This window comes from Triticum aestivum, chromosome 5B (assembly GCF_018294505.1).
Source record: "Triticum aestivum cultivar Chinese Spring chromosome 5B, IWGSC CS RefSeq v2.1, whole genome shotgun sequence".
NCBI classification, from domain to species: domain Eukaryota; kingdom Viridiplantae; phylum Streptophyta; class Magnoliopsida; order Poales; family Poaceae; genus Triticum; species Triticum aestivum.
Window position 1 is genome coordinate 554,127,840 of NC_057807.1, and position 22,183 is coordinate 554,150,022.

The 22,183-nt window shown below is 46.7% G+C and overlaps 2 protein-coding genes across 5 annotated transcripts; one reads left to right on the forward strand and one right to left on the reverse strand.

Annotated features, from left to right (window-relative positions):
• Window positions 1–8,131: 8,131 nt before the first annotated feature.
• Window positions 8,132–14,957, forward strand: LOC123113167 (probable E3 ubiquitin-protein ligase BAH1-like 1). 4 transcript variants are annotated; one of them, XM_044534324.1, is made up of 7 exons: window positions 8,132–8,372; window positions 12,491–12,718; window positions 13,249–13,493; window positions 13,568–13,816; window positions 14,030–14,167; window positions 14,246–14,304; window positions 14,399–14,957. In XM_044534324.1, exons 2-7 carry the CDS (start codon window positions 12,508–12,510, stop codon window positions 14,502–14,504), a joined length of 1,008 nt encoding a protein of 335 aa, XP_044390259.1. In that variant the 5' UTR covers window positions 8,132–8,372; window positions 12,491–12,507; the 3' UTR covers window positions 14,505–14,957. The 4 variants fall into 4 exon arrangements, with proteins under 4 accessions (XP_044390259.1, XP_044390258.1, XP_044390256.1 ...); XM_044534323.1 differs by lacking the exon at window positions 8,132–8,372 and adding an exon at window positions 10,689–11,313; XM_044534321.1 differs by lacking the exon at window positions 8,132–8,372 and adding an exon at window positions 10,689–11,160.
• A 708-nt stretch (window positions 14,958–15,665) lies between these two features.
• Window positions 15,666–19,338, reverse strand: LOC123113168 (myosin-binding protein 7). The gene is made up of 3 exons (XM_044534325.1): window positions 17,825–19,338; window positions 16,222–16,271; window positions 15,666–16,126 (listed from the first exon to the last, which is right to left on the reverse strand). The coding sequence occupies exons 1-3, from the start codon at window positions 19,181–19,183 to the stop codon at window positions 16,033–16,035; spliced, it is 1,503 nt and encodes a 500-aa protein (XP_044390260.1). The 5' UTR covers window positions 19,184–19,338; the 3' UTR covers window positions 15,666–16,032.
• Between the last annotated feature and the right edge of the window lie 2,845 nt (window positions 19,339–22,183).

Below are 22,183 nucleotides of genomic sequence, written 5' to 3' on the forward strand. Positions count from 1 at the left end.
TAATAGCCCCCGATAGTGTTCGGCGACAGTCGAGGTCAAGCCGGAAACACTTCGGCCAATGAATGGCCCGTCATTTAATATAGTCATCGGATCGCTGACCAGTTTACACCTATTGTGACAGTCAGTTTTCGGCTTTCTCCACTGAGGTGCTTGACCATGTGAGCTGGAAGCACAATCGCAGTGGTTCTCCCTTTGCACACCTAGCCGAACAAAGCGGAACGTAGGAGGCAAGCGCGGGAGCCGGGCAACCCAACTATTGACCGAAGACACAATTCGAAACTGATGCATATATAGCAATATCCGAGAATGTTTTTGCCGAATCTCAAAAGGTGTCCGGCGTTGCACTGCGAGACTTGTGCTGAAAACACACAAATAGTTTAAAAAGTGCCATGGGCTCGAAAAGCCAAAAAACTTATTCAAAAGATTAATGTCCGAACTAGATCAAGTGTTCGGTGCCAATCCGAAAATTGGACTTTAGAAAAAAAAGGTGCTTCTGTCGTGCTTTAACATGACACATCCTATCTCAAAACTTCAAGCGGGTCAGCCTACGGCTTCTTTGAGAGAGAAATTAGGCTCCCCGGCTAGTGACCGCACACTTGTGTCGAAGGAGTGATAAATAATAATAAAAACTTTGCAACGACTAAGAAGAAAAACACTTATCATAAAACGGCTCATATAAATTTAAGAGCCCCCAAGTGACTTGGGTAAAAGTTGATAATGTAAGGTGACATGTAGAATGCCTTCTAGCCGGATTGTAGATCGTTTGTCGTAGCGGACCTTTTCGCTTCAACCTCTGGACCCAATAGTCCGGAGTGTGTCCGAATACCCTCGCGGTTATAAAAACCGGGGCATGCGTGGAGACCAGGCGTAGGGGTCATTAGTGCTTTATCAGACAAGTGCCCAACTAGTTATGTTATATTACATGGTTAGTAAGAAACATCTTCCAGGGAGAATAGTTCCGTTAGGGGTTCCTTTCCCTGGGAGGCATGCCCTAAAGTGCATGTCCGGACTGCGAAAAGAGCAGAAAAACATCTGGGGGCAGGTAAATAAATGGGTAAGAAATCATCTTTTAGTTCACCGACCGAGTATTCCCTTAAGAACGCTAGCTTTCGGCTTCACCCAGTCTGAGGTACACATCCGGCTGACCCGGCAGTAACAATCGCAGAGGTGCTCCCTTTACCACCTAGCCGAACAATCGGGAACGTAGGGGTAAGCACAGGAGCCAGGCAACCCAGCTTGGCCAAAACTTAAGTCATATCGATGCATATAATGGTGAATAAAAGGTACATGCGGAAGTGTGACACATGTGTTGGGCATAAAGCCCGAATTAATAAGCTTCTGTTAAAGAAGCCCCCAGGTATAATGAGCGCGGGTAGCGCGTCAAGTGTGTGCGAACAAAGTTTCGACGAGGAAAATTTTTACAAGCAACTTTTTTCCGAGAAAGTATAATGCTTGGTCGAACCGAACACAAGTTAGAAATTTTAAAACTTTGAGCATGAAGGCAACTTAGCTGGTTAATGTGTTCGGTATTGACGATGCGGTCCGAGCTTGATGCGGGACAAGGTTCCATCCCCCAAGCCGGTCCCGAGGTGGCGGAGCAAAGAGCTCGGCACTGTGAAGTGGTGACATAGCATGGTCAATGCAGGACGGCAGAGTGATGCCAAAGTCCCTGGCATGGGGTAATGAAGTGTTGACGAAGCCCCCTGTCCAGCCGAGGTCACGTCAAAGGATATAGTCCGGCTGGATCATTTTCCTGTGCACAAAAAATAGTGCAGACCGGGGATAATAGTAATAATAGGAATTAAAAAAAATGTTGCATAATAAATAATTTATGCAAAGTGAGTAGTAAAAGAAATATGGCCTGGCGCCGGAGTTGATGTCGATGCAGGTCGTCGGCGTAATGCAATAAAGGCGTGGCAAAGCCTGGATTCACTGGTCGGTCCGAGTTCCGGGTGCGGCGTTCGCCGAACTGTGTACGGAAACTGATCGAACCATCATGCGACCGTCGATAATGCGGCCACCATTTGATAGACCTGTGTACATATGCAGGACTAACCAGAGTAATAATTCCTTGGGAAAAATTTAACCCAAACGAGCAAAAAGAAATACTAGGATTAATAGCACCTGGTTTATTTGTTGTAGCAATCCGAAGGAAGGTGATTCCCAAAATTGGGACTCGATCCGCGCATCCATGTCTGGTCGGCTAGTGACGCCGAAGTGTCCGGAGTAGGTTGATGAAGAGATGGCGAAGCCCCCGGTCCAGCCGAGATGTCGAAGTAGGTCGGCGTGATGGACACCAGCTTGAAGAATCAATAGTGCGGCCCTGTCGATGCAGGTCGTGACATGGTCGATGCCGGCTTGATGAAGCGACCGTGCGGCGATGCCGGTATGCCCGCTCCGTGTAATCCGTGGGGCGCCGATGTTGGTGATGATTTATCCTTCGCGATGTCGGACTCTTGTTCGGTTTGCCAAGATGATGATCCGAAGAAGTTGAGCTTGGCTCAACAAAGTGACGACGTGTCTAGCGCAGGTCGGCCGCCGTGGAGCAATATTACCGGACTGGTTTGACACCAGCGATGATGTTGAAGATCATGTTCAAAAGATCTTAAGGTTAGTGGGATGTGTTTGGGAACAATACACAATATCCCATACAAAACTTCCTTCAAAAAGGATGTCCGAAATCCCGTTCATAAAAAAGATGAATTCGGGTCGGATTCGTTCTCGCGCAGAAAACAGATCTGAAAAGTCATGCACTAATCGGAAGGTTCCCGGAGTTCTGATGGTCGGATCGAGCTGAAATTTGAAGGGGTGGTAGATATAGGAATTCCGCAGCCGATCAATGGTTGGATCTTCCAAAGGACGTCCGAGCTAGAAGCTGGACACCACACCCTAAACTCGTCCAGATTCCTGTCCAGATTTGACAGGGCTTCGGTATATCGTGGATTGCGAGAGATTCCTCCATCGGAATTCGACGAAATTTTCCAGGGTTGTTGTAGACTCAATTCCGCACAATTCCACCAAAGCGATCGTCAAAGCGATACTCGAGGAGGTGGTGGCAGCAGATACGAATTCGCTGTCCAGAAAAACAGCACGGTCGCTTGAGGGCAATGTTAACGTTGAGCTCCCGAGCTCCATGGATGATTCCTCCGTGATCTTGATAGAGATCGGAGTTGATGTTTGATGAAGGCCCTCGTCCGAACATGGTGATCCGAACACGGGGCGCAATTCTTGGTTGAACCAAGGTGACCAGTCGAGCTGGTGACGAAGGTGCCAAAGTTGCAGTTCATCTGCAGGCGAGCCATCGATCCTTTTGTCGATCACATAGCGGAACTCTCAACGAAAGCACCAATGTCGGTGTCAAAACCGGCGGATCTCGGGTAGGGGGTCCCGAACTGTGCGTCTAGGCGGATGGTAACAGGAGACAATGGACACGATGTTTTACCCAGGTTCGGGCCCTCTTGATGGAGGTAAAACCCTACGTCCTGCTTGATTGATATTGATATTGTGGATGTTTACAAGAGTGGATCTACCACGAGATAAAGGAGGCTAAACCCTAGAAGCTAGCCTATGGTATGATTGTTGTTGTATATATCGACTAGCCTGGCCTCGGTTTATATAATGCACCAGAGGCCTAGGATAACAAGAGTCCTAGCCGAATACGCCGGTGGGGGAGGGGTCCTTGTCTTGATCGCCAAGTCTTGTGGAATCTTCCTTGTATGCGGCAACTGTCCGGACTGGCCCATGAGTATACGGCCATGGGGATCCTCGGCCCAATCCAACTTATCGGGAGACGACGTGGTGAGTACCCCCTAGTCCCGGACACCGTCAGTGCCGAAGAGCTCGTCGTAAAGGGTTGCGTTGAGGCTAGCTTTGACACAGATCTAGATGACTCCAAGTCACAAACCGGATACATGTATATTTTGAATGGTGGGGCAGTCAGCTGGTGCAGTTGCAAGCAAAGCGTCATGGCGGGATCTACATTTGAAGCGGAGTATATAGTTGCTTCGGAAGCAGCACAAGAAGCAGTATGGATAAAAAGGAGTTTATCACCGACCTAGGAGTGATTCCCAATGCATCGGGCTCGATGACTCTCTTCTGTGACAACACTGGAGCTATTGCCCTTGCCAAGGAGCCCAGGTTTCACAAGAAGACTGGGCACATCAAGCGTCGCTTCAACTCCATTCGTGAATATATTCAAGATGGAGACATAGATATTTGTAAAGTGCACACGGATTTGAATATCGTAGATCCATTGACTAAACCTCTTCCACGAGCAAAACATGATCAACACCAGAACTCTATGGGTGTTTGATTCATCACAATGTAACTAGATTATTGACTCTAGTGCAAGTGGGAGACTGTTGGAAATATGCCCTAGAGGCAATAATAAAATAGTTATTATTATATTTCCTTGTTCATGATATTTGTCTATTGTTCATGCTATAATTGTATTAACCGGAAACTATAATACATGCATGAATGCATAAACTACAACGTGTCCCTAGTGAGCCTCTAGTTGACTAGCCCGTTGATCAATAGATGGTTGTAGTTTACTAACCATGGACATTGGATGTCGTTGATAACTGTATCACATCATTAGGAGTATGATGTGATGGACAAGACCCAATCCTAAGCATAGCACAAGATCACGTAGTTCATTTGCTAGAGCTTTTCTAATGTCAAGTATCATTTCCTTAGACCATGAGATTGTGTAACTCCCGGATACTGTAGGAATGCTTTGGGTGTATCAAACGTCACAATATAACTGGGTGGCTATAAAGGTGCACTACACGTATCTCCAAAAGTGTCCGTTAGGTTGGCACGAATCGAGACTAGGATTTGTCACTCCGTATGACGGAGAGGTATCTCTAGGCCCACTCGGTAATGCATCATCATAATGAGCTCAATGTGACTAATGAGTTAGCCATGGGATCATGCGTTACAAAACGAGTAAAGAGACTTGCCGGTAACGAGATTGAACAGGGTATAGGGATACCGACGATCGAATCTCGGGCAAGTAACATACTGATGGACAAAGGGAATTTTATATGGGATTGATTGAATCCCCGGCATTGTGGTTCATCCGATGAGATCATCGTGGAACATGTGGGAGCCAATATGGGTACCCAAATCCTGCTATTGGTTATTGTCCAAATGGGCATCTCGGTCATGTCTGCATGGTTCCCAAACTCGTAGGGTCTACACACTTAAGGTTCGGTGACGCTAGAGTTGTAATGGGAATTGTATGTGGTTACCGAAAGTTGTTGGAGTCTCGGATGAGATCGCGGACGTCACGAGGAGTTCTGGAATGGTCCGGAGATAAAGATTTATATATGGGAAGTCCTATTTTGGCCACCGAAAAATGTTCGGAATTTTTCGGTATTGTACCTGGAAGATTCTAGAAGGTTCCAGAGTGGGGACCACATGCATGGGGGGACCCACATGAACGTGGGTAGTGGGGGCAAGGCCCCACACCCCTGGTCAAGGCACACCAAGATCCCCCCTTAGAAGGAATAAGATCATATCCCGAAGGGATAAGATCAAGATCCCTAAAAAGGGAGATAACAATCGGTGGGGAAGGGAAAGGATGGGATTTCTTACCACCTTTGCCAACGCCCCATTGGACTTGGAGGGCAAGAAACCAGCCCCTTCCACCCCTATATATAGTGGGGAGGCGCATGGGAGCTGCACGCCTTGCCCCTGGCGCAGCCCTCCCCCTCCAACTCCTCCTCCTCCGTTGAACGTAGCGAAGCTCTCCCGGAGAACCACAAGCTCCACCACCACACCGCCGTGCTGCCCGAGTTCTCCCTCAACTTCTCCTCTCTCCTTGCTGGATCAAGAAGGAGGAAACGTCCCCGGATTGTACGTGTGTTGAACACGGAGGCGCCGTCCGTTCGGCGCTTGGATCGGATCTTCCGCGATTTGAATCGCCGTGAGTACGACTCCGTCAACAGCGTTCTTGTAATGCTTCCGCTTAGCGATCTTCATGGGTATGAAGATGCACTCCCTCTCTCTTGTTGCTAGCATCTCCTAGATTGATCTTGGTGACACGTAGGAATTTTGTTGAATTATTACTACGTTCCCCAACAAATAGTGCCATAGGTCACACTCTCCTGGTCTGTGAGACGGTCGGTTGTGAGTACTTTGCATAGAGCAACTCCTGTTGTAGCCTCCATTTTTCTCTACTCTGTAAACACCATTATGAGTGCATATAAGAAAACACCATTATGAGGGTTTTGAGGGGCTCCATGTTATGTGTGTGTAGGGGGGGAGGGTCTCATTTTTAGGTACCAGCTCGGCCCATCCTTCAAGTGCTCTCTTTGTTATTATTTCTTCTTTTTCCAGTAAAAAAACAAAAAGGAGAGTTGGTGGCGACCTCGCATGAAGGAGAAAGACGTGGGAATCCCTGATATGAGGAGGAGAGGGAGGTGAGGGTGTCAGAGACGTGTGGGGAGGGGGCAACAGAGATGAAGGAGACAAGGGCAACTTCGAGTAGAACGCCAGAGACATGAAAGGAGAACGTTGGGACTAGCGGAGTAGGGTAAGATGGTCCATGAAGGTTTCCCCGTCGTCCCATGCTGTTGTACAGGTCGTGGCAGGCCATGCAAGAAATGAGACGCAACAGATGGGGGACGGGCTGGTGGCAGACGAGCGGGAGCTCAACTGTCGGAATTTGTCGGTCAAGGGCAGCAACGGGAAGTTCACATCATGGCGGGGAAGAAAAATTCAAACATTTTTGTTTTGGGGGGTGAATGGGGAGATCCCCCCTCCCTACACTGGGTCTAGAAGGGAGGGGGATAAGGTTGAGTGGGGTCCTTTAAATGAGGGATGGATGGGTGAGAGTTGGAGTATTTTTCTTCTTCTCGAAACCTCCGAAATAGATATTAGGAGGAAGATGAATAGATGGTTGGAACTGCTCTTTAGCTATGAACTACTATATGATTGCTATTATGTTGCAACAAGATAATAAATATTTAAGTACGTTAGTCTGTGATTTTATTCAACATATTAACGTTTTTTAACAGAGGCAAAATGTTTGCCTCGTATATTAATTAAGAGAGAGAAATAGCTTGGTTACTTCACAAAAACACCCCTCATTACAACAAAGGAATTACTCTTATGATCGTCGCTAGTTTCTTTGCTCCCATGGCCACCCAAAGCAAGGCCTCCTTCTTGATGTTGGTAAGATTGACGGTGGGGCTCCTTTGTTGCGGAAAACGCATGTGTTTCTCTCATTCCATATAGACCATGAGATGAGGATGGCTCTGTTTTCTTTTTCTCAAGGACTTGCCTGTAACTTTTCATCTCATAAGAACGTTCTTATAAAGGCTTATTTTATCTAACATATGACCTTCGGCTTTCCGACCGAAAAAAAACGTGAGCAATGAGCAAATGTAAGCCAGGGAGGGAAGTTGATCGCGAGAAGGAGGAGCCGTTGTGGCACATGTGCATGGACTGGTGCGAGTGGACAGCCCACGTCTTTTCACCACGTCTGTCTTTGTGGTAGGGAAGCCGTTCCAATTCCACTCCATCCGCCCGTTGCTCCTACTGCGGTGCGGTAATCATGATTTTGTTGGCCACTAATGATGACCATCATCCTAAAGCGGCAGCGCGAATCAACCTATGGTTGAGTTGGTTAGGTGAACAGTGGTATCCCCAACCCACCAGGGTTCAAATCCTGGTGCTCGCATTATTCCTGGATTTATTTCAGGATTTCCGGCGATGCGCTTTCAGTGGGAGGAGACGTTCCCGTCGACGACGAGGCGCCTTCGGTGACTTCGTAAATCTCAAGATGATATGCCGGCTCAGCCGCCGCCCTAGCTAGCTAAAAAAAGAAACGGAAATGTTATCCGAAGCAATCCCATTCTCCTTAGCTCGTGTAGACATCGATGACCTTTCTGGTGAAGAAGAAGAAAGACAGCCAGACGTCGGATCCTGATCAGTAGATGACAGGACAGCCGTCGGATCGGGACGTCAACATTTTTCGCGCGTGCGTGAATGGAACGGCGAAGCAAGCGAGCGAGCGAAGCCAAGCAAGCAATGTAATTAACGTGACCCGGCTGGGCCCCTCCAGGCAGCTACAAACTCAACCCGGAACGGAGCGGGCAGTCCAGTCCACCGGAGCGAGAAAAATACAGAGGAGAGGAGAGGAGCAAAAGTTTGGTTTCGTCCGTGCCCCCGTCCCCCGAGCGCCTCTACCTCCCGCCGCCGCCGCCCGTCGGCCATTAAAAGCCGAGTAGCGGTGGCGGCATCTCCTTTCCGCTCCGCTACCTCCTCTTCTACCCTTTCCTCCTCACGGACTCATCACGGACGACCACCGCCTCCGACGTCGATCTCTCTCGCGCCTTGATTGCCTCCCGTCGCAGTCGCAGGTACGTACTACGTACGTATGCATTCATTCCTGCCACCGCTCCATGGCCGCCATGGTTGGTTGCGGGGTTCTGGCCGCATATCTGCGCCGCTTCATCGTTTGCTCCTCTTCTTCTTTGGTCGGTGTTTATCAACTCATCTATCTATCCATAGATTGCGTTGCGGCGTACGTGGGCTCTAGGAGAAATCACCCCTTCTTTTTTTCAATTGAAATAAGGTCTCATAGTAATTTGCTTTCTCAAATCCAGTACAGTATCTCTCCAGACGACGACAAATTATAGTGCAGCCGCATGTTTCTTAACCTCGTTTGTTCGATTCTTGGAGGGATATATTCGCTTAATAATACTGTTTCGTTGTCTCCTGTACCACTAGTACTGTAGTAGACTGTAGTTGTTGCTTTGCGGTCCTCCGTCGTGTTTCAGGCCACTGCATTTCACTGCAATGCCGAGATGGGGGATGAACGAAACCCCGCTGCGGATTAGTTTCTTTGCGGTGCTTTTTTTATTAAAAAAAATCGCTGGTTAGCCATTTAACCTCTGAGAAGTCAATGACTTGGCTTCTTAGTAAGAAGTTCTTAGTATCCAGATAACATAAAATATTTGATTCTGGGAGGAATGAGTATTCACCATCTGCTTGCTTTGATACTTGCAATACTCAATTTTGTATTCATATAGTCAGCGCTCATTTGATTGTAGTAATATTATTTCCAAGATTAGCCGCAATTAGTGTTGATCACAAGATTAATTCTGCTTGATGTAATTGATGTCATTTTCAAATTAAAACTAATGTAATTAGCATGTTTTTAAATTATTAATGATGTGATGGATACTTCCTCCTTTTCGGTTTAGAGGGTTCATCTAATTTTTTTTTTGTTTTTTCGATTTAAAGGGCTCATTAAATCTTTGCATGCAACAATTAAAAAGGATCTGGTCAATGCATGTGATGTTCCTACTCATCTACTCCCTACGTTTCAAAATATTTGTCTTTCTAGAGATTGAAACAAGTGACTACATATGAAGCAAAATGAGTGAATCTACATTCTAAAACATGTCTATATACATCGATATGTGATAGTCCACTTGAAATCTATAAAAAGACAAAAATCTAGGAACGGAGGGAGTAGTGGTCAAGCATGCATGCACTGCAATTAATCCAAATTAATGCATCAGTTTACTTTGAGTAGTTTTGTAAGTAGTACGAGATACATTCCTTCGCTCACGGTTCACCGTGTGCCTTGTTGATGAGATTTTAGTTTTGAGTCCTATAAACTGGAAAAAAGAGAGTACATCATTGGAGCAACGTGAGGTGTTGGATATACTCGGCTAAATGGCTCAGATTTTTGGATTCACTCATTTTCCTTTCGTAGAACCACTGATATTTCTTGAAGAGGACTTCTTTTTTACCAAATCACATATAAGTGATCCCATCGGGATATGACTGACAAATCGGATATGCATTCCTGGATATATAGGAAATTCCCGGGCGAGTGTAACTCTTTTAGAACACATGTCCACACTTATTCCTAGCATTTGTGGCCTTTCCCAATTCCAGCGATGAGCGAGGCCATATTATCTCCATGCGACGCTACGTAGTACTCCTTCTGTTTCTAAATATAAGACCTTTTAGGGCAAAACGAGTGAATCTACACCTTAAAATATGTCTATATACATCTGTATGTAGTTTATAGTGGAATCTTTAAAAGGTCTTATATTTAAAAAAAAAAGACTTGAACTGAGCCGCAGCCGAAAGCTGGCTCAACATATGTGATCACATGTTCACATCCGCGGCGGGGAGGTAGTGGTACGGTTGCAGACTTCCAGTGGAGTGTGGAGAATAGGAAGCAGGAATCAGGATGCAACGACCGGCACGCGTGTACGTGAGCTGCTTTCGTTCATCTTTCCTGCCGCTGATGAAGACCACGTTTGGGTTCGCCGCCACTACGAGTAGCAGAGTCCAAACAAACCAATCCTTTCACGGCGGCGACGGACGGGGTGGGCCCGGGGCGCGGCTAATCCGTCCAAGGTGCTCCGCGCTAAAAAGCCTCCCTAGATAGGCAGCTAGCTAGCTACTACAGCCGTTGCAGGCACGATATAGATAGATAGATAAATCCAAAGAAAAAGATCGCGCATGCACTAAACTACGTACGTCCTACTCACTCAGATCTCGGTCGATGGATGGATGGATGACAGCCACCGGACCGGAGGCCGTCGGCCGGCCGCCACGCTGCCGTGCACGTGAAGAGAAAGTAGTAACGGAACGGAACGGCTGCCAGTCCAGTCCAATCCAAGCAACACGTACCGAGCGAAATCCTCCTCCTCCTCCGGCCAGGTGGGAAAACGGGACGGACGGGAAAGCCCGACGCGGAACCGACAGCGGGACGAGAGAGGGAAAGGCGGAGTGCGACTTGATTTGAGTCTCCTAACCCCAAAGCAAGCGCGGCACAGCCCCCACCCCCCTGCCGTAGCCCAGCCCCAGCCGACCGCCTCCACTCCGCGCTGCCCACGCGACGCGTGCCCGCCGCCTCGCCGCCGCCGCCCGCCATTAAAGGCCGCCGCAAGCGCCTCTGCGCGACTCCACCTCTCCTCCTCTGCCTGCGCGCCTCCCCCTCGTGCTCCGCTCCGTCGTCGTGCATATCCATCCATTGCGGCCAGGCCCCTAGCTAGCGATCACGATCCCCTTGCATGCCCATGCGTTTACTTCTCTACCAACCAAGTACTATCATTATTTCTTTTCGAGGAGCAATCAAGAATCGTTTCTTGAGGGCTTCGGATTTCTGCGCCCCCGAATCCGGTATATCTCTCCGTACGGAAACGCTGGCCATGGTCTGCGCAGCGGGGCCATGAGAACAACTTAAGTGCGATTGCGTCTCTTCTGTTTTTTCATCTCGTTATCATGGTTCGATTCTTTCAGGAATAGATTCGCCCAGTCCATGTCGTAAGCTGCGTATGGTTCTCCTCTTTCTGTACCTTTCCATTGCTTTTCAGACTTATCTTGTGTCTCAAACACTAATTCTTCGCAATGCCGATGCCGAGGAATAAAGTATAAACATCAATTGATGAATTATTCTGTCCCACTTTGCGGATTCTCTTCTCGCTGAGGTGGGGTTTAAGTTAACTGTGGGTTAAGCTACTCAACCTCCGAATAAAGTCAAATGTCTTAGCTTGTTGTTATCCGGTTATTAACCTTAATACTCCCTCCGTTCCAAAATAGATGACTCAGTTTTGTACTAAAGTTAGTACAAAGTTGAGTCATCTATTTTGGAACGGAGGGAGTATATAATATTTGAATCTTGGGGAGATGGGTACCGGCGTTCTTTCAGAATAAAATAGTGATGATGTCTTATTCTGGCTCGTGTGATACGAGTTCAGTTATTTTCATTTTCGATTGAAAGTCAGCTCTCGTCTTATTGTAAGCCAATCCACATGGTGCACAGTTGGTCTGTTTCTTTTTCCTTTGAAGAAGTCTCTGTCTGTCTTTTGGATGTTCTTAATGCACATTTCAATATCTGTCAGACTCTCAGTTAAGGCATGCAAGTCTGTTTTTGATTATAAGTATGTTATTCCTCAAGAGAGTGTGATTCCTTGTTTAAATTGGTTACTTAGTGTGTGTGTTTTTGAAATAAAATTGGTTACTTAGTTTGTGCAAATAGTTTGGGTAAAATAATCTGAGCGTGGTCGCTTTATCTGTAAACGAAGCGAAAGCCTGTTTTCTAAAATTTATTTAAATTGATTCAAGACCCATATTCATATTAAATGGTTACTGCATATAAAGAGTACATCTGAAACATCCTTTCTTGGTTTACAGAGATGATATTGCAACCGGGATTTATGTTACTGGATTGCAAAAGTTTAAATGTCCGATGCATTATTGGAATTTCAGTATGGAGTTTGACCACATTTGTTAACATAAAGTTCTTTTAAAACTGGAATTTTCATCCGGTAACACTAACTCTGGTTACCGAAAAATTCCGACTGTTAACAAAAACCCTGATTGCAATTACAATCATATTGAGTATACAGTGGTGTGCTTGATTTACTGTTGCTTTACATTGTGCTTCAAGTCTTTTAACTTTCCAAACATAGTTTCCTCAACGGATGCTTGGCTCTGCCTATTTTTTCAGGCTTTTCGGTGGGAAAGATGAAGTTTGGTTCAATATATGAGGAGTACCTCAGGGCAGAGCAGGACAAATATCTTGCAAAATGCTCCCATGTAGAGTACAAACGTCTCAAGAAGGTATTGAAGCGATGCCGACTTGATCGCTCATTGCAAGCAGATGGCACCAACGGTGACCAGCAGGAGGACAGGAGCGACGATTCTTCAGATGCTTGCGACTGCAATTCTTGCACATGTATGCTCAGCCTCTAGTGGCTACCCATTATCTTTCTCTTTTGTGTGAAGTCCTGTCCAGGATGTAAATTTGATGTAGAACTCAGAAAAATTTAGGGCAGTCATATCTTCTGATAATAATAATAAAAGTATTTTGTATACGCCAAAAGATGTTTAAGCTCACTATGTGCTATACTCTGCAAATTAGAAGCACCCAAAGGATACGAATAGTCAATCTTCCCTTTTATCAAAGATTAGGATGGTCTAATTTCCATTTGTGCAATCTGGTGCACTTGTTTTCTGCCATTCTTCCTTTCTGTGAAAGGGAGAATCTAATTTCACTTTGTAGAATATTTGGTTCCCTGTTTGTCAGCTCCATTTGATAGCTGTGAAGTATTATAGGTTCTAGTACTGGTGATTTACTTTTACAGCCAGAACAATAATCTTTTCTTTGACTTGGTTGATATTACGCTTACTGTTTTCGTATTTTTTTTCTACCAAGTCTACTGCTTGTGCTACTGGTATCCTGACTTGTGATATCTTCTTGTCCAGTGTGTGATCAGATGTTCTTTACAGAACTCACCAAGGAGGCTTCAGATATAGCTGGCTATTTCAGCTCTAGAGTACAGCATCTTCTAAACCTTCATGTTCCTTCTGGATTGCAACGGTATATATGGCGCGTACGCCAATGCTTCATAGATGATCAACAAATCATGGTTCAAGAAGGCAGGCTGCTAGTCAATTATGTGACCATGAATGCTATTGCTATTCGCAAAATTCTCAAGAAATACGACAAAGTAATCTGTTCATCTCTCAACTGTCATTGTGCATCTTCAGGGTCTTCCTGCTAATAATGTTGTTGATTTTGCAGGTGCATGGCTCTGTTAGCGGTAGAGATTTCAAGAGCAAGATGCAAACCGAGCACACTGAACTGTTGCAGTCACCTTGGCTGATCGAGCTGGGTGCTTTCCATCTGAACTGTGATAGTTCAGATATTGATGAACCAGCAGGGTTCTTCAAGAATTTTTCCTGTGACTTGACAGGAACACAGCCAGTAATGACATTGGCCATTTCTGAAACTATCAAGTATGACTACAGTCTAACTTGTCCAATTTGCTTGGTAAGATTTTGTTTTTCTTAAATTTATTCACCTCCTTATACTTTAATGATCTTGTTCCTAAGTATGAAAACGGCAACTGCTGACCTACTAGTTTGCATTAACAAGCAGTACATCTTTGTTCATCACTTGTAATGTCATTGCTACAATATAAGTTCTTGTTTTGTGTAGCCCTATGCATCCATAAATTGTAGAAGATTTTTGCCGTTTGCACAGGACACCTTGTTCAATCCATATGCGCTTAGCTGCGGTCACCTCTTCTGCAAAGGCTGTGCATGTGGTGCTGCGTCTGTGTACATCTTCCAGGGCGTTAGGAGCGCGCCTCCAGAGGCCAAGTGTCCTGTATGCCGAGAGGTATGCGAGCAAGCCTATGACCAATACGAATGAACTTGCTGCCTGACAGTCCAGACTAATTTCTTTTATATGCTTCAGGTTGGTGTGTTTGCCCATGCCGTGCATATGAACGAGCTCGACTTGCTCATCAAAACAAGGTACTGAGACCTAACCAGCCCCTCTTGCGCAGCAAGATTTCTGGAGAAGGCGCCACCTTCTTGTGTGTCTGATTTGCATCTACTGCTTGGCCAGGTGCAAAGATTACTGGAGATGCAGGCTGCGCGAGGAGCGGACGGAGATGGTGAAGCAATCCAAAGAATACTGGGAGTCCCAGGCCATGCTGTCGATGGGCATCTGAACCACCCCGCCATTGCCATTCTCTGCTTACATTGGTGATTGGTCCAGTCGTCAAGATTCATTCCTCTAAGCTAGCAGATTTGATCCATTGACTGCTACTCTGCTACTGATCATCACTCTACCAACCAAGCAAGAAGATGTACCCAAAGATAGCAGAGACTGACATAACCGGGGAGGGGAGGGAGGGCTTCCAGGGCAAGCATGTTCCCTTTCCTTTCTTTATGTTGCTTGCTGCCCACCTGGTCAGACCTGGAAAGAGACCCATCCAACCAATTCCTTTGTTTCTTCCGTTTGTACTGCGCGAGTAGTTCCAACCAATCACTCTACCAAAGCTTAGCTATTTATCCTACCTGTCTAGTACTATTTGGCATTTGAACACGGAATTCCTTCGAAAAAACAGCTGATTTAGACGCAATCTCCCGCTGGCTGAGTGCTTGCCTGCGTTGATATACAATACATCTGTGTCTGTCTCTCTCTGTTCGGCATGTTCCTACTTACAATCTGTGTTTTTGAAACAAGTCTGTCGCGGATTTGCTTGCGGTGTTTCAAATGTTTGAAACGACACCAAACTATGCACTGTTGAATTTCTGCTCTGCAAATGTTCATAGAGCCTGAGGTCCTCAACAGGAGCAAAGCGTGCTTTTCTCCGAAGATGGCATTATAGCATCACACATGTATACACAACAGTTGTGTGACAACACAAAATTCGCCGAATCAACCACGCCAACAGATTATGTACTACTCCCTCCCTCCCATCATATAAGAACGGTTTTGACACTAGAGTAGCAAAAAGGACACATCAGATACAGTATGTTCCTACTTCCATCTGTGATTTTGAAGAAGTTTGTCACAGATTGCCTGCGGTGTTTCAAATGTTCAAAATGACACCAAACTACACACTAAAATAGTCAAAATTCTGCTCTGCTAATGTTCCAAATGACACCAAACTATGCAGTATAAATTTCTGCTCTGCAAATGCTCACAGAGCCTGAGGTCCTCAACAGAAGCAAAGCTTTCCTAGCGAAAAAACACCAAAGCGTGCTTTTCTCTCAAGATGACATGAAAGCATCACACATGCATAGACAGCAATTGTGTGACATCGCAAATTCACCAAATCAACCACCACAACAGTTATGTACTAGCAAAAAAAAGACACATCAGATACAGTTTGCACAAATGTGCGGCTAATTTCCTTGATATCAACTCATCAGTCATCAATCTGAAAGCAAGCAAAAACAACCAGCAGTCACCGCACGTCCACACGCGCACTATACAAGCATATAGCCTTTGCTGGTGAGAAATATAAGCAAAAGCAACCCCCCAAAACCCACATTGACGATTTCTGGATCATGGCACAAGGATCCCCCATCCGGCCCTGGGGCCAAAGAGAAATCAACAACTAAAGAATTAAAACAACACCATCTCCGCCCAACCTCCGAATAAGAAAATGCGATTTGATGCAGACTTCCCAACCAACGGCTATGTTATTTACATTAGGCAGCAGCAGCAGCAGCTTCTTCAGACAGGCTTTACTTTCTTCTCATGAGAGTTTTCTGAATCCGGGGGCACTTGTCCAAGAGTATGAGCAAACCCACATTGTTACTTGATAATCCAAATGTATACCTATCCACAAAGTAGATGGGCAGTCAATATCAGGAGGCTTTATTGATAGAATAAACATGAATGATGAGCTAAATTCCCGCGGAAGGCTCTCATACCTGCTTTGTGATGGCTTCTTTTTCCGAGAGCAAAATAATGCGATGGCCCACTGCAAAAAGATGATGATGACAAACATTAAGCTAAGGCAAGAAGCTTTATTGTCCTCGAGAATAGTGGAAATGAAGTGTAAGCATATGGTGACTTCAACAAGGTGCATTCATCTCAGGGTCCAACATAGCAATATAATAAAACAGAACAGAACCACACTAGGTGAAGTAAGAAGGCACGCACATTGCTGCTGCGATTGAACACCAAAAATAATCCTTATATACCAACCTTACAATCCAGAGGTTCTACATTACTATCCTATTTTGGCTTCGTTCTGATGTTAATTGCACCCAAATGTTCAGAAGTTATCAGAGTTGATCATTTACAACAGCGTGATTTTGCAAAATTTTATCATATTTTTAAAAAGCAACTATAACTAGGTCTTAGAGAGGAATCAGCAAAAACAGATTTTGCTGCCTGGCTTGCCCCCCCCCCCCCCTCCTCCATGCGGCACACCTTCACCACGGATGCCTCATTAAATGCGCGCTTACGTGCATTGGCCATTGCTGATGGGCACAGGGGAAGGTGAAGCGTTCAAATGGCGGATCGGATGACAGTGGCCATGAGACAACCAGGGTTGGTCTCATGGCTTTCTGTGTGACCACCACCGCCAATCCACCATCCCTGGCAGGCCTTTCTCATCACACCACCGCCTACCCGCCAAATTCGACAGATGCTAGGGCAGCAGCGAGCAAGCAGGGGAGCCAGCAAACATACAAGAGGATACATCTGTAGATTAGGAGCAGTTTCGATTCCATCTGGGCTGGCCCTACAAAAACAGGGTGAGCCAATATTTTGGCGAGAGAATCCACTGCCTACGTTTCACCAGCAAGCGGACGTGAAATCTGAAATGCGGACCAGGCATGGCTCCGAAGATTTGGCCTCCATCCAAGTGGGCCTCTGGTCAATGCCAAATTTTTGGTGGGGTAACTCCTGGCTACCATCCAAACAGCCCCCCCCCCCCCCTTTTGACAAAATTCAAACAGCCCTTTAGAGTTTCCCCAAAGCTTGTATACAGGAGATACAAAAAATTCTCAGTTCCACAGGCACTACTCGCTAGCACAAAGGTTATATACTCCTATCCAATTTCGGCTTCATCCTAATTTGGAAGTTTGAAAAGAGTTGCACAAAACTAACTAGTGACTGGTGGATGGAATTAATCAATTGCCAAAACTCTGCATTTGCTATATTTTCAGTCTCCTATATTAATTAGAACTAGGTCTTATACAGGACAGTACCAAAATCAGTTTGAACCAAGGCTAGGACAGGACATTAATAGAAACAAATTACGCGGCAAACATTCAACATCATTCCAAACTTCTAGGGCAAAACCCATGCAAGGTTAATGATCTATTGGTTTTTATATTTGAATCTTGCAAGATCAACGAATCTACACACATGCTCCACATCAAATTTTTAACAAACCACCAATGCTTCAGTTTCATAAATATTCTAATGCAACCTATCAGACTAAAGCAAAGCCAATTTGTAAAGGTAACAACTGAGACATGCATTCAATGCTAAGTGTCATATCAGCATAGAAGATCACCATACCTTAAACAACAGGGGCTTGGAGAATGTCCCGGCGGGTGCTGTCTTCTTGTCTTCCCTGACCGTTGTATCTGCGACCCCCACAGCTTGCTTTCTGGGCAAATGGCGGACAGCTGGAACAAACCCAACTCCGGTGCCAACTGGAGCGGCGTCTTTGGCTAGCTGTTGCGCAATCTCCCGAAGAAGCATAAGTTGAGCCTTCTCAGTGCGCATTCCCAGCAGAGCCTGGCGCATCGATTCCCGGTCAGCCTCCAGCGCTTCCAGCCTCATGTATAGCGTCTTAATGTCTGGCTCGAGCGCCTCAGCTTCGTACTTGTCCAGGACCCTGGCGGTAGGAGCTGCCGCACCCTGATGCACCTTGTCGATCATGTAGACCCTGTCGCTGCCACTGCCAGAACCATCGTCGTCACTTCCCCCTTCTTCGACGCCATATCCAGCAATGGGAGACTCTGGCAACTCATCATCATCACAGGGGTGGCTCCTTTCCTCCACAGTCTCCTCATGTAACACCTCGTCGGCAGAAAATCCGCTTGTTTCCTGCCCAGCCGGCTCCAGCAATGCCTCATCTGCATACAGGTGGGCGCCCTCGTCTTCCTCTTCCTCCAGGGACGGTTGACCTAGTACATCCCCATCCTGGCCGTGCTCGAGGAGGCAGATCCGGCGCTCCAGATCCGCGCCCACCGCGTCCTCCTCGCTCCCCTCCAGGCCGTCGTCGTAGTAGTACTCCCCGTTGTAGCAGCGGAGCTCGGGGTAGTAGTCGCCGTCCTCGCCCTCGCCATCGCCGTCGCCCTCGAGGAAGCCGTCGCCGCCGTCCCCACGGCCCCGCCCCTCGGCCTCAGCCTCGTCGTCGGCGTCGGGGAGCGGGATGCCGAGGCGGAGGCAGGTCTGCTGGTAGGCGTGGAGCCTGGAGCGGGCGCGCGCGAGGTGGCGCGCGCGGCGGGCGACGAGGCCGCGGAGGTGGTCGATTTCGGCGGCGTCGAGCGCCATCTTCTCGTCGGCGAAGCGGCGGAATTGGCGCAGCTCCATCTGCACCTCGGCCTTCTCCCGCTGCAGGCGCAGCATCATGGCCATGGCCTCGCTGGCGGCGCTGGCCGCGGCGAGGCGCTCCTCCTCCACCTCGCCCCGCAGCGCCGCCGCGGTGGCCTGCGCCGCCGCCAGCGCCTCCCGCAGCGCCGCGGTCTCCTCCTCCGCCTCCACCCGCGCCCCCGCCCCCTCCTCCCCCTCCCCGTCCCCGCCCCCGCCCCCGCCCCTCGTCTCCTCGCCCAGCTTCCGCTTCACGGAGCGCCGCCACCGGACCGCGGCGGACGGCGAGGAGCAGCACGGGCGGGGGGGCGAGTCGGGGTCGTGGTCGTCGTCCTCCATGGCGGCGGCGGCGACCGGTCCGGGAGCGAGGGTTTGGGGGCGGGGGAGCAAATCGCAGTTCTCTCTTCTTCTGCTGCTGCTCTTGGCTTTGGATTTGTGTCGTGTGTTTCGATTGGGGGAAGGGAATCGGCGACGGTGCGTTTGGTGGTGGTGCGTGGCGTTTCGTGTGCTTTTTGTGGGGTGTGGGGCTCCAACACGAGACAACGAAGGAGATTGCGACCAGAAGAGGATATTACGGATGGATTTGGAAATTCAAATGCTCCAAGTGAACAATCCTTTTTCTTGGGGAAAACTCTTAACTGAGTATTCGTCTTCTTGTCCTAAATAGAGTAGCAGTACTTTGCACTTGCCAAATGAAACAAAAAGGATTTCTTCGGCAAAAAGAATTTCCGGCCTACCTACGGATTTGTCTTGTATATATACGGCCGAAAAAGCTAAAACTCACTCTCCTAACCTCTAAAAGTTGTATTATACATGTTTAACCCACTTTTATTAGGCTTTCTACATAGGCATTTGTGTCATCGTTGCCCTGCTTCCGGCCATTCCTCGTTGATGCTACATGAATGGAGCTGGGCAACTACTCCAGGCCATTTCTGGTCCTCCCCACAACCTCGCATCGATTATTGCTTGACGTTGCCTTGGGTTCTTTGTGGCCACTACCATGAGGACGATGTTGGCGTTATCACAACCGTTAATGAGCATCCACACCTCTCTTTCGGCGCCAATTCACCTTCCCCTCCCTAAAAAAACACACATTCACCCTCCCCCCCCCCAAAACAACACCTATTCACCAACTGCCACCATACACGTGCAACCGAGTTGGCGGGAAGGCCGCCACGAGGAACCAGGGACGTGAATGACCTCCCCACACCCCCTACCCGTTCTCCGCACAACCTCTTGCCGCTTCCCACTTTGCAACGTCATCCTGACACAGTTCGGGCTCCTATGTGGTCACCACCACCAAAGATGATGTTGGCGTTGCCACAACCATAAATGGGCTCCCACACCTTTCTTTCTGGCGTCCTTCACCTTCTCATTGATGAATAGGCTCCACCAGCTAGAAGAAATACATGGCGCACATTCTAGGGTGTCTAAAAGATAGTGCACTTGTGGCTTTATTTATAAAGTCGGGCGTATGCCTTTTCTCTAATAGATAGTGCACTCTAAAAACGTCAAAACTGGTTTTAGAGCACCACCCTCCAAAACTATTACTATAGAGGTTTCCCATTCACGGAGTGTGCTAGAGTTATTCTAACTATCACTTACAAATGAGAAAAAAAGAAGAAGATTTCTGTTTTTCTCTAAGGATGTAAAGGAACATAAGATCCAACTACATGACTGTTGGCAATAACGTTTTTGCGATTGTAGGTTTGAACGGGGGGGGGGGGGGGCATATAGATGCCAAATAATAGTTCCTCTCCCTATAGAGGAACATATGATGCAACCAATGTTCAACAAGGGTGATAAATGTGGTTGTAGCATACATCATAGTAACAAGAAAGAGAAGAGGTTATCGAGTGGGCATGAGTAGTGTAAGGTTATGAAAGATCAAAATAGAGAGGAGCTCGCTAGACAAGGTGAGGATGGTGGAACATGAATGTAGAGCTTGTTGTTGGTAATCAATAAAGCTCGGTTGCGCCGGTTTAGCGATGCATGAAGCAAGGTGTTGAGGGAGGTGCTTGTGGAAATGAGTTGGTTTTTACTTATATTAGGCATCGGTGCTTAAAACAAAAACCGGTTTATTGTAACAGGCACCTCTCTCGGCACCATGCATTGTACATGGTCTTAGAGGTTAGAAATAGATATGGTATGTGGAAGATCAGTTTAGGATTCACTTTTTTTTGACATCCTATAAAAAAATCATTTTTATGTATCATTTTACGATAACCTTTATATTTTACTTTTCCTTCTAGCGATACGGAAATCGGCATCGTCATCATTGAACTGGTGGATAGTATTTGGACCGACGGGTGATTTCACATTGTGTCTTCCTTAGAAGGTGATTTTGAAAGAGATTTTTTTTCCTGAAAGAGATATTGTTTTTGAAACAGTCCTTCGAAGGCGATGTTCTTGAGATATTTATGGACTCTTTTTTCTTCAAAAAGAGTTATTTATGGATGTTGAGAGCTGCAAGTTTTAGGCCATGTTTGGCGCTGAGGTGGATATTGACATTCTCCTTAGTTTGGACGGTTTTTACATCGTCCTCTTTCGGGGTTATGTTGTTACTAGTATATAGTCTACATAAGGTAAAAATCACATTCCTACTAAACATAATAAGAGATGTGTAGTTACTGTAGCTGTATAAATATGTCCTTCCTATTTGATAGTAGTATTTTATTAGGAGCTCGTCGGATATTTTACTGTTTGCCAAACAAGGACACTACCTATTGCGCAACTATATATGTTTGTACAACAACCTCTCAGCTAACTTCATCGGTATTGCAAACTGATCATTCCATGGTAAACCACTGATATCTATGTTTTCTCATTCTGAGACTGATTATACAAACTTACCCTGGCCAACTACAGAGGTGAACGTCTGGCAGCATTGTGTGTCTACTGAATTATTATTTCACACTAATAACTTCCATATGTCTATTCTCGCCACACACACACACACACACACACACACACAAAAAAAAAAGCTAGTATATATATATATGGTCTCCCCTGCAGAATAAGCAGAAAATCTATGGTCAATGGTTTCCGGATTAATTGCGCAGGGATTTAATCCTCTGCTGGAGAGAAACTGCTCGGAAAGAAATGACCGTTTCAACATGGATATCAATCAGCCAGTTAATAGGGACAGCTATGAAGAAACGCATGGTCTGACCGAATCTCCTCGTCTCCGGACTCCGGGAGAGCACGCATGTATGGCCAAGTCCAACAAGCTAGTATAGCTAGCTTGCTACAGGCGTGCATAGAATAGAGATCAGCGGTAGCTGTCAGGCTATTACTACTGTACTTTCGAATCGAATTCTCACGTACTGCCCTTGCTTT